Source organism: Zonotrichia leucophrys, chromosome 6 (assembly GCF_028769735.1).
Source record: "Zonotrichia leucophrys gambelii isolate GWCS_2022_RI chromosome 6, RI_Zleu_2.0, whole genome shotgun sequence".
Classification (NCBI taxonomy): domain Eukaryota; kingdom Metazoa; phylum Chordata; class Aves; order Passeriformes; family Passerellidae; genus Zonotrichia; species Zonotrichia leucophrys.
The window spans coordinates 22,052,972-22,066,174 of record NC_088176.1 but is presented as its reverse complement, the minus strand read 5'-3'; the positions used below and the strand labels follow the sequence as shown (position 1 = coordinate 22,066,174).

Below are 13,203 nucleotides of genomic sequence, written 5' to 3'. Positions count from 1 at the left end.
GAGTGCCATTCTATGAGAGGCTGAAAAAATAAATAAAAAATTTCAAAAACCCTCAGCAATTACAAATGCCAGGATTAATGTTGCTTATGCAAGTGCAATTGAAAGTTTCTTTTTACAACTACTCTTCACATGACAGCAATATTAGCACATCTATTAGCAAAGTGCAGTAGTAGAAAAGTTTCACACCTTTGGTCTCAGGTTAATACCTGAAACACAAGAAGTCAGTCTCATAGGTTCTGCAGTAATGCACTTGATGTACATTCCCTATCCCCAAATGCATCATGCCTAGGCCTAGCACGACAGGAAAAATGAATGAGCTGGACATCGGATGAAATGCACACACAAAGGAAAAATTGATGGAAGCTATTTCTAATGTTACACAAACATCAAATACTTAATTTCATCACACAAAAAACCCCCAAAAAACTAGTATATGCAATTTCCTGAACTAAAAAAGTCAAGTTACATCCTAGAACACTACTATGTTACAAAGGTCAAAAGTAACCCTGACAATCATCATCCTGATGTGCACAGCAGAAGTGCTCTGGTATCCCCAAATAACATGTGTCACAATTCAGTCAGGTGATAAAAATAAAAAGCCTCTAAGAATAAATTTAAGAATAAACTCTTTGTCAAGCTTGCCACACAGGAATCTAACATAAGATAGTGCTACACTGTGACTGAAACATCAGCTTTACCAATGTCAAGTGGTGTCTCCAACATTAAAATTAAAACTAGCATCAAAGCAATTCAGTGGAAAACACAATTAGATAAATTTACCTTTTTTTCCTATGATCCCAGTACATAAGAAGCCCAGGGGTTAACAATCCCTACAAAGCATTCTTCAGCAGATTTCTCTAATAATAATTTTCATCAAGCTGACTTACAAGAATATTTAAAGGACAGGAAAAGTGAAAATTACACTGAAGAGAAAACAATTTCAAGTACTAAGAAAAGTAAAGACATTATTCCTCAGGTTTAGGCCTTAATTTCCAACAAATACAGAATCAGCTAAAAAACCCCTGCATATTTAGAAGGTGTATATTTGCACTATAGACCGGTGCCTGTGGGAGCTATGAAAAACAAACCAATAAAAAAGAGATTTAATTATTTACTGTGGAAATATGATTTTCATAAAATATATTTGCTTCTGTTTTGTAAGTTTTTTTCCCACCTCTGAAATTTTATATGAAATTTAGCATATTCGCATTCACAGCATAAGATTAACATTATAAAATTTAACAATGCTGAAGCAGGCACTACAGTCTTGCAGGTTAATAATTTATCAAGTACACAGCATAATATCCAGGAAAATTTTGGGGTGGTTTTCCTTTCTTTAAAATAATAAACATATGGTTTTATTTTCAAGCTTTTTTTCTGTCTTAGTTTAAAAAATTTCCAAGCTCAGCTGCCAGTACGTTTACAGAAAAGTTTCCTCTCAAGTACTAAGGAGAGGAAGTTTTACTTAAACAGGGTATTTAAAAAAAAAAAAAAAAAAACCAAAACCAAAACACCCCAAAAATCATCAAAAAGAACAAGAAAAAGGCTTAACATAAAATTCACAAAGTTTGACAAAGAACTGAAATAGAAGTACTTGAAGGAGTCACTACAAAGGAGTAGGGAGAGGCAAGAGCCTCCACTACACCCTTGCTGTGGACTTCCCTTTTCCATAAGGTCCAGATTCATCAAAGGTGTTTGCCTCTGGTTTTGTACTCCTAATGGATAACTTACTGCACTTCATTCTGAAAATTGTGTTCTGAGTTGATAATAAGCAAACAATATAGTGACAGATAAAAAAAATAGAGCTATTTGATTACCCTAATTCAAAAAACTCACTGAACAATTGACACACAATGGTACAAACTAGCCTGATATATTATATCATCCATGAAATTCAGAACAGAAAAGGGGCAGAAGGGATTTAATACTACATTCAACATAGGAAGATGCTATGGTCAAAGGTTATTAAATCAACACTTCGAATAATTCTTAAATATTCACAAAGGATGTGTCACACTGAAAAACAAACAAGTGAAAAATACACTCCATTACTTATGATCAGAATGTTTTCATTTAGCTTTCATTCTGAAAATGTTTTCCAGTTACATTTCCCCCCCAAAAAATCAGTGTTTGTTTTGGGCTTGTTTGGCTTTTTTTTTTAAATTTGCAAGTACCATGCAATAATTTAATAAAATTGCCTGTTGGCTGTGTGACACTGTGGGCTAAGCACCAATTCACCAGTCCATCACAGGCTGTTTCTTTAGCTGCACTAATGCATAAATGACTATCCATGTCAATGCCCTGTGCATTAAAGGTTATTGCGACAGTAATCCAATTCAAAGTTGCAATTTTTTCCTTTTAAGAAGAGCTTCTGTTGTTATTGTGATATAAGAAAAGTTGCTTTCTTAACAAGATTTTGAAAAGTGAAGAATAAGACAGTTAGAACTCTGAAGCTGGAACTGAACGACAGAAAAGCCAAACCTGTGACTAAAACCATTACAATTAATTAATAAAAGAAAATTCCCATCGCCGAATAGCTTCACCTTAAAGCATGATCAAACTCAGTAATAACAAGTTCTTACTGAATTTCCAGGCCAGTATCCATCTTTAATGGAGCCAAAACATTTTTCATACTGAAATTCACAAGACAGCTGTATGTACAAGTTTAATCTGTTACCAGTGTGCCTCCACCACAGGGAAAGGCAGGTACCACCTGAAGTCATTCCCAGTCTCTGTTTTCTTGAGTGTAAGCAAAGACAACACTAAGAATAATTCCTTTATGCTATTTTAGTTTTAAATATTGAACCTTACAAGCCTGAGAGGCAGAGACCTGCCATGTTCTGCTAATTCAGTGCTGGAACATCAGAACACAAAACTCAGTTCTCTGTGACAGCAATGAACAAATGATCAGCACAACAAAATGGTCATGGAAGATAGATTTTTTTTGTAGGAGATACAAAAGCTGTGTAACAATCAAAGCAACACGATAACCTTTCACTTTTCACAATGGTTCTTTCCTGTCAGACCACATCCACAAGGATCCAAAGTTAAATTGCAACAACCAAGACAAACTTCGCAACAAATTTTGAGCAATCTTCGTAGGAACACGCCTAGGAGAGTAACTTAATGACCACTTTAGTGATCCCAGTTCCCAAGACTCAAATCAAGCACAGCTCATGTCCTTTCCTACTCAATCCCATCTAATTGGTATCTCACTGCAATGAATTCAGTTTTAGAAGCCTGATCTGTTTAATATTTGCATTTCATTTCTGAGATAGTTTATCATGCACCTACAGCTTAGGCCATTAAAATTATTATTTTGTTCAGATTAATTTTTACTTCTTCAATCTTACTGCAGAACATTCCCCTTTGCTGGAAAAATCATTGCCTTCCACAGAAAGGTGACAAAAGGAAATCTGTGGTTTTTTGGTAATGATGGTATCATTCATGAGTATCATAACCATAAACTGAGAGCTCAGATGTGTTTTACATCCAGATTAAATTGATGTCTTTAGAGAAGCAGCCACTGAATACTCACACCGTGGTTTGGTTGTGTGACTTGTGGCTTTTTCTCTCTCAAAACAAAAAGCAACCAAACAAACCAACTGACTTAGAAAAGAACAACCCAAAACTAAAAAACCCACCAACAAAAAAGCCCTCTGATGACAAAACCTGAATTGCTAAATTTTGAAAAAAATATCTTTTTACCATTAATCTAGGGATATGGTCTTGAATTTATACTTCTCAGCCTCCTCTCAGTGTAAAGAAATATCTTTTGAAATGTCACAAGTGACAAAAGCAAGGTACTAAAAATTATAGCAGGGAGCTGCAAACCATGTGGAAATAACTTCTTTTGAAGAAATTATTTATGTAGGCTTTTCTTTTAGTAATTCAATAATGACATTGTTACCAATTCATTTTAACTCTTTTAATTGCACCTAAATGAAAAAGAAAAAACCTCACTGTTCTAGTTGCATACATTACTCAAGCTCAGGAATGTATCTAGCCTAACTGGATGATAATTTCATTAACTTGAAAAATAATATTCAGTTCAACATGTACTTACAAGTATTTTTTCTTGCAAGCATTTTATCTAATTTTAGATGGTGAGGATGGGGCATGCAGGGGAGGGAGAAAGGAAGTGTATAGAGGTGTGGTGGGAGTGAGAGAAAGAGAGAGGGAAAAAAAAAGACATTGTCTCTGGAACACAAGACATTAAAAAACAGAGCAGAGAAAGAGATTCCAAAATTGTTGAATTAATTCTGCTCTTCACCGTTGTAAAGCTAGTTAGCCTGTCAGTTCAAAGACCCATTCTCCCATTCCTTCAAGTCCCTGGGATGGGTAAACCAAAAGCTGGATAATTGCTACTGACAGAGACACGGTCATGGGATTAGACCCTGCTAGTTCCACAGAGGAAAAGCACTACTTGCACACTGCTCAAACGTCTCCTGAGAAACAGATGTTGAGTAAGTTTAATTCAGTACTCATTCTGTGTTCTCATTTCCCCATTAAATGTACATCCTTCACCAAGGCCTGAAAGTAACGGGCAGAGAACTGGTATAGTTTTCCTTAAGTTTATTTCTCAGTCATCACCTGCTCATTTTTCCTCACGACAAGCACAGTTAAGTTATTAGCGCCTGAGAGGGCTGTGTGAGGAAAGCAGCAACATCAGAAAATATTCTGCAGAAGGGTGACCATCAATTAGTAATGCCAGGTAAAATGCACAAAAGATTGAAGCTCCTGACAGCACAAGGGGGTGTTATCATCTGAGAAGGAAAACTTCTTCCTACTCAGAACCAGCTCAGAACTAGGAAGCTGAACATAAGGAAAATGCAGCTGTCAAAACATGTCTATGACTGACTTACTGCATAAAGAGAAATTTGCAAAACTAGATATAACCAACATGTAAGTCTGGAATCCAAAAAATATAAAGATACCATTTCCATTCCTGAGTCTAAGTGTATTTTGTTTACACAGGAACATGTTAATGAAGAGCCCAAGATAGCAGCATCAGTAGCTCTGTAGGCCAAAAAATTTCCTCTCTCAGAAAAAGCCTTCTTCCTTGAATCACTTGTGCAGACTGCATCAGGAGTAGGCATGGCAGAGGCTGCTAGAAGGAAAAAGGAACAGGCAAAAGTCAAACTCCTTCTTTGCTGTTTCTTTCATTCTTTGCCTTCCTCAGCTTCTGCTTAGATGGGTTTCACAAACCCTGCTTTGTTATAACCATAAATCACATGAAAATGTAAAACTCATCTGTTGGCTAACATTCACATGAAGCCTTTTATTTTCTCTTCATTGCTAATGCTTGAAAGATATCCAGATCCTGGTATGAAATGTTTATAGACAAAATGTGCAAATAGCACAAGAATAAATACAATACTTTAACTTCGGGGACTGAAGCTTAAGAAAATTGGAAATGCAGTAAGAATGGATGTGAGTGTATACTCACCAAATACCTCAGCAAAATGATATATTTAAGATGACAGAAAATCCAAAAAAAGGTTTTGGGAAGGAAATAGACCCAGATCTGGATGTATAGGGATCACCATCCCTTCACCCTTCTTTGTCACCCTTTTATCATCCACTGGATTGACCTCATGGCTCTCCTTTATAAGTGAGTGTCCAACACTTGGCTGTAATTTTCAATTCAAAGGGCAATTTTATCTAAGAGTATTACTTTTAGTGGATACTCCTAATATCAATCCCTTTCTATCAAATTACTGTTAAGCTTTTTTCTCTCTCACACATTCAAATGCTGAGTACATCATTCATTTCCAGCTATCCCAGAGGTTTGAATTCACGCACAGTTAGATCAGACTCCGAGGGAACATGAGCTCCTATGCATCAGTCACCACCCAACAGATGGGGCTGAGTGGAAACTTGCCCAGGGGCAGGGGATGGCAGTAACTCCCTCTGAGGGCTGTCTGTGAGTCTCCAGGCTGGCTGGGGGCTGATGAGGGCAGGGGCAGTGCAAGGAAACCTCTGAAGCACTTTGGGGTTACAGCTGCACCAGCCACTCATCCACCTCCCCCAGCTGACACAGCAGCAAGTTCTCCAGCACCCATTGTCTGAAGACATGCAGATAAAACAAGATGCTAGGTATAATAGAACCTATAATGTAACAAGAGTTAAGTTTAACAAGCATAACAAGAATAAAAAACCAGTCTACTTCATGAAGTGCAACTAAAACAGCATACATGAAAATAGCTGCTGCAACTACAAATGAGGCCAAGACTGACACCTCTCCTCAAAAATATAATTAATGTATTTAAAAACTAAAATGTTCTTTCCACGTATAAACTTTCAAGTTATCTATCACTGCTCCCAGTTGATATTAAAAAAAAAAATAACGTAACATATTGCTGTAACACAGACACATGTTAGATTTCAAAAAAGTCTTACCTGCAGCTTAATGTTTATATAGTATACATAAGACTGACAATGAAAAGCCTAAAAGGCTTTTTATAAGACATGCTGAGAGCAATAAATGCTAAAGAATAAACCTCAGTTTTAAATATTTCTCACAGTATTTAATTTGCTTTTAAATATAAGTTTCAATATTGACACTTTTAAATAATAGGGAATTTACACTCAGCTTTCATTGTGTTTTTTCAAAATGAGCAGCCCTTTTCCATTAACCCACACTCAAAACTTAGTTATGTATAGGTTACTTAATTTCACTTAAGGTCAAAGATACACTGGAATAAATGACTGTTTCATTTATTATTTTGTCAATGACTGCAACTTGCTGAAACAAATCTTGGATGTTTCCTGCCCATAATTAACTACCTCACAAATATTAAATACTGTTAAAACACATAAGACTACAGTAGATTTATACAATAAAGATTGATTTTTTCCAGTTGTGTCAAATAAGATCAAGTTTTTTTTTTTTAATTTTTTAAGCAAAATATAACTTTAAATAATCGACATCAAACTCAGCATGATAGACATATGGCCAATATTTACTTAACAGTTCAAGGAAAGAGTTATATCACAAGTTAGTAACCACACGTGAAAAGCATTTATTACATTTTAAAGTGCAGTCCTCTGTGCAGACCTGATTCAAGATCTCCTGGAACTGATTTGTTCAATGTATCAGATTTTTTTTTTTCCTAAATACCATTTGAACTATTACTTCATGAACATCAAAAAGATTAAATAAAGATTAATTGAATAGAGAAAAAAAGTTTAAAAATTACATTATGCAAAAGCCTCTGTGTCTTCAGGATATGAAGATATGAATCAACTCTCTTCACCTACTGCTGGAGTATGAACTGAAGAAAAGTCTGGCATCTTCTACACACAAGCATGAGAAGGATTACTACTGTGTTCAGTGAACCCTTGCCCACACATATATTAAGACTCTCAAGAGAAAAGTGGGTCACATTCTAATCATAAAAACACACTGACTTGTACAAGAAAACATTTTATTACCCTTTAAACCTTTGTTTTTGCAGCTGCAAAACAGCTTTATTAAGAGAGATAACACATATGTGATCATCTGCCAGCGTGGTAGTGCCTGTGCAGCATTACACTGTTAACACAGCTTCTTTTCAAAGATATATTACTAAAATGGATATACACTTCTGGGGCCTCCTATCTCACACTGATTCAAAGGAGAAGAGTCAGTAATCAATAAAATAGGTACATCTGATGAACTCACTGATTTTCTAACAGTTTACTCCTTCCAGAGGTATATATATAGCATGTTAAAGGATTTTGTTATGTTCAGTTGTTACTGCAAGCTAGGGAAAAACCCTATATGTAAATGAATGACTTAATAAAGTTCTATATTAACTAATCACAGAACCTAAAGACACAAAGACAGGCCCAGCTCTTGGTATCACTCTTCTTGAAGAGAACAGGACCACTTGTTTAATAAGAAACTTAACATAAAGTCCCATACGTCACAGCACATATTACACAACTTTCAGAAAAAAAGAAATAATTTCTAGAAGAGAAAAGGCATATTTACATTGACCAGAATGTTCTGAAAGGCTTAAAGGCCTTAGGTGAACAATTTCCCTCTGCCTTTAAATGACTCCCTTGCATCCCAGAGTGAATTAAAAGTGATTCTCACCCAAAGCCCTCAGTACCTCCATGATTCCAGAGTCAAACATTAATTGTAGGTACTCCCTTAGCACTTGTGGGGCAAGCTCAGGACTGCACACCTGCAGAGCCCAGAACATTCATTCTGCCATACACTACCAACACCATCTCCTTTATCAGCCTACAGAGATACATTCACCTTGCCACGCACTTAAAAGAGGTCAATTGACCAGGCATGTTTAGGCCAAGGATAAGGAGGTGAAAGGTCTCTCCTTGTCTTTCTCCCCTCCTTAAATGACAGTCAATCTAACAAATATAAAGCTTTCTACCTTTCCAGTATCAATTCAAGTGTTAAATCAACTCTTAAATTTTCTTGTGCATACTTCTCGGCACTTTGCTCACTTAACCCGTAACTTGAACTGAAATTACACTGGGACTGAGTGCAGAAGGGTTTATCTGAGAAAAAAAAACAACAACAGAAAAAGAGAATTTAAGTTCAGGTATTTAGGTTATGCCAGAAAACATATTTGACTCTTAATTACTGTTCCATTTTAAGCAGGCTGAATTTTCTTTTCAAGCTAGAGATTACCAAAGAAAAAAACATTCTGGCTATTCAGGAAAAATATAAGGATCAAAACTACCATATAGAATATATGCATTCTGCCTGATTTATTTAAATTGAAAAAATATAAGTGCATTTATAAGAATTGCTTTTTCTTTTGTATTTATCAGTCTCCTCAATCTTACCTCCATTACTGCCATGACAGAATAATTAATTTCAGTCAATCAATCATTTAAATAAACCTCACAGGTGACCTCAAAATAACACATAATCCACCAAGAACCAGTCACAACAACAATCTTTAAATTCCCTTGGAAAGGAAAATTAAGTCAGCTATGTGTGGCTTGGGGCAACCTAAGCTGTAAATCTCTCTTTTCTGATCTCTTCATAGGGATGAAAGAGCAGCACTGCTCTGGATTACATAGAACAATTATGTGTTCTAAAAACGCAGGGAATCAGGTTTCAAACAGCTTTAATCATGACCAATTAACTGCATCTTTTGCCACCCTGTAATAGTTCCACTGATGTCTAAAGAACCACTTTAGGAAGCCAATCCCTTAACATTTAAGTATATGGATACTAAAAGGTCTGTTTGTGTTTGTCAGCAAATCCAAATAGAGGCCCCTTGCCCGGCTGAACAAGCACCCCCTCTCCCTTTGCTGCACACCTGAGGAAAGGTGGAGCACACTTTGAGCCCTTGAGCAGGCTGCTATTGCTGCGAGCACATGGCAGCAACTGTGCGTGTGGGTTTCACAGCTGCTCTGGCAATCACTCAGAGAACACAGACATTTAAATAACCACTTCCTTCTTTGAGGATATAAATGTGTTGTACTGTCCTAAAAGCAGGAGTTACTCTCTTCAGCAGCACTGTCTTTGATATTTTGAAGATTGGCAGCATGCTTTTTCTGGCTTTCTTACAGCAGCCTTCCCTTTGAAATTTCCCACCAGCCCACTGCTCCCAACAGGAACAACAGTGTCAATATAACAAAGACATGATTCCATCAGCTGCCAGAACATTGCCACTAAGGGGTCAGTCTGAGAATCAGCAGATGACACAGCAGTAAAAATGCTGATGCCTTTTTTATACTACACTCTCATCACTGCTACCCATGGCAGTGCTTCACCAAGGAGGAATTTTATGAAAACCTTGGTGAAGACAGCCACTCAGGGTTGCAACAAGATATATATAAAGCCATAACAGTACAGGAAATGTGAAGCTCTTGAAATACAAAAGGCTCAGCAGTGTAAATCCAGAAGATGAACTGACTATAGTTTGTAATTCAACCAAGCAATGAAGTTGTTAGGTAGACAAAAAAATCTCAGTAAAATTTACTTTTGTTTTCAATTAGTCAAACAAGGCACCTTGTGCCCAAGGGCACCACACTTGGATTTAGGAACACTAAATTCCTGTCCTCATATTCCCTAGCAGACAAAAACCACTAGGTAGCAAAGCTTTCAGAGCAAACCCCAAACCAAGCAAACTGCTCTCAAATAGACAGCAGCAGAGAAAATCAATGTAACATACAAGATGAATCCCACCTCTTCAAGACTGCTATTATCAAGAAGAAACTGAGTTGTTGTAAACTCCAGGATATACAATAGGCAAGAACACACAATAAGCAAAGAAGGGTACAGGTTATAACTCCTTAGACGGAGGGATACTGTTAGGAAAACTGGACAGGCCTTTTGACATGCACAGCATTCTTCACATCTGAAGCAGAATGAGCAACATTTTATTTAAATACTAGTCAAGAAAAGCTGATAGGAATTTAGCCAGATTATGCTAATCAGCTGGTAATCTGAGGGAAAAAACAGTGAGTATCTGTGGTGCAGAGAGGAATGTTAACAAGGAGGGAGTGCCTGGCTTACTCATGCCTAAAGCCATAATTTCACCTTCCCTATTTGTCTACTGCTCTAGGCAAATAACTACTTTGCCTACAGCTTAAGCAAGCCTGGTGAGAGCGCTGAAATGAAAACTGAGAAAAGATTCTTTATACCTTCATTATAAATGTACTGAAATTTCAGCAGAATGAGCATGTTTTGAGTTGGCAGGAAGTATTTCAGGATTCAATACTGTACTGCCAGAGAGGCTGTGCCATGGTAAATAAACACTGCAGCTTTGACTGTACAACTTGGCGTTAAAGTGGTTCCTACCTGACACTCCGTTCATACAAACACTAAGAGAAGTCTTGCAAAAAGTTAATTGCTTGAGGCCATTTGTCCTGAAACAAATGGGTCGATTATAACAACTTCAAGGAAAGTTTAGGAGTGTATATAGGGTGTAGAACCATATCCATATGCTACCTGTAAAGCAAGGATGTCCTTGAGAAAAGGACCCTAGAAACTCCTCCTCCCAGCAAATGCACATCTGTGCAGAAGGATGCTATTTCCTGGAAGAAGTCTCCAAAGACTTGTGTCTTGGAGCACAAGAAAGCATTACACAGAGCTCCATTATCACCAGCAGTTTTCAACCAACAATACAAAATTAAAACAAATTCCTAAACTTAGTACGTTTTATCATCAATACATACACAAACCTAATTAAGCATCCACCCCAGTTAACAGGCTGCACGCACAAGCATGTTTCAGAAACCACATGTGGAGGCTGTCCAGAAAGGTCCTTTAGAAGCATCAGGCCTGTTCATCTCCTATACAATGAAGAATCAACAGAGTCATAGACTAAAAATCTCAGTGACTTTCACCTCCTTCTCTGGTGGAGAAGAAAAAAGACAGTTTCATCTGTCTGAGCACAGGACAGCCTTGGATGTAAGGCAACTGTGATTTCTTAAAAAGAAAAAAATACTTTTACAAAGTACATATGATATCACTGAAACACATCACATATGCATTGATCTCATGAAGATTTGTTACAAAACTGTATTGGTAACAGTTGTGAGTCCTTTGCACCATAGCCAAAGCTCCTACCACCCCATGTGATGCTCTTTGTTCAGCTCAGTCCCTCAGAAGCTGTGAAAAGATGCAGTCCAAATCTTAACAGAGTTATGCCAAAAACTCAGCTCTATACTCTACACAGATCTTTAATTTTTATTTCTAGTTCTGAGTTTGCTTTTTCTTTTTTTTGAATGAATGAAAACAGCTCAGCCCTTTACCAGGATGTTTTTTAAATGTGCTATAAGATTTTACTAGAGCAATTCAACCTCAAAAGGATGCAGTAGACAATTGTATGTAGAAGTTGAGAAATCTTTTGTACCCTCTTGGTGAAGAAAAGCAGCTTTCATAAGACCAAGAGGGCCCTACTTGCACAAAATAAAACACTTGGTGTTTACTTGACAGAAACAGGTGATTCTATTTAAACTAGACAGGCTGCAATAAAACATTTGAGTCCCAATTGCTGACTGCTTACTTCTGCATTCCAGCTACAAAATGTTGGTACCTTGATAGTCATTAACCACTTCTAATGCCTCAATGAATCAGCCATGCTGCGACAAAACGTGGAAACTACTACTTTGTTTCCCTATAAATGCAGATTGCAATACCCAAGACAGAAATAAACTAAACTGTGCTGCTGGGCTGCACTTCTGAAAATTAAGTACTTCTGAGATGACTGAAATTCCTGTAACTTGTACTTTAGCTAAGCTATCACACTTCTCTTTCCCCATTACAAGACTTCAAGGTTTCCACAGTTCTGATATTTATCAGTGGGGTTCTCCAATGTCACTAGACCATTTTCAAAGAAAAAAAAAATCTTGCTTTGAATGAATCCAGGAAGTGAGTAACCTTTTGGAGTGATATTGCAACCAAAGATGATGAAGGGCCTCACTAAGGCAGCACAAGGGATACCATGTTCTCAGGACCAAGTACAAAAAAACCCATAATAAACACAAGGACTGAGCTGTCTGGTCACTTCAGGAAGCATCCCTACTGCAGACGTGGCTGAGTTACATGAGAGTGAAGATCTAGTAGCACCTTTTCAAGTGGCTCAAGACTACTGCTGCTGGAAGTCTTTCCTGCCCATCTGACTCACAATAAAAACAGCCTCAGTGTGGTAAACATCTTCACACAGATTATTTTTTCTTCATAAAACTTCTCCTGGATATAGAAACTGAGACAACACCAGTACTTCATACTAATTTAAAAGAGATCTCTCTTAAAAAATTACCTCATTTGAAGGTATTTTTAAGAAAATGGTCATTGTATTTGTAAAAGCCATACCAAGCGTAAGATTAGACAATGTATTTTGTGAAGCTGACAATAAATTCCATTTTAATATAATACAACATAGGAGTCATTGATATTGCTGGACTGCACATATTTTAGTATTTCTGACTGTGAGAAAATAGTAAACTTTTTTTTTTCTTTAAGGGCAAAGGAAAAGACTAAGCACATTAAATTATTAAACTACTAGAATTTCAATTGGAAAAAAAACATTTGTAAGACTTGGTAATTCAGATGTTGATGGAAGTAGGTATATCTGAGCTCTGTATAGGAATAACCCTTACAAAGGTAGAGAGACAACAGAAGATACTTGGTGTGTTTATAGACTTGCATTCCCCTTCTCTGTGTCTGAGTTTTCAGTACGACAATACGTATTTATAATACTAACTGCAAAATTCATACAATATGAAAAA

The 13,203-nt window shown here is 36.8% G+C and overlaps 1 protein-coding gene across 13 annotated transcripts in view; it reads right to left on the bottom strand.

Moving 5' to 3' along the window:
* LRMDA (leucine rich melanocyte differentiation associated) overlaps positions 1 to 13,203 on the bottom strand; it is a 606,751-nt gene that overhangs the window by 164,562 nt on the left and 428,986 nt on the right. The window contains exon 6 of one of the 13 annotated variants that reach the window (XM_064716273.1): positions 4,959 to 5,110. The exons of the other annotated variants lie outside the window; for them this stretch is intronic. Within the exon in view, the coding sequence (XP_064572343.1) occupies positions 4,985 to 5,110 (126 nt within the window). The 3' untranslated portion in view covers positions 4,959 to 4,984. Of the gene's footprint in view, positions 1 to 4,958; positions 5,111 to 13,203 lie in introns of those variants that run through there. 13 annotated transcript variants of the gene reach the window in all.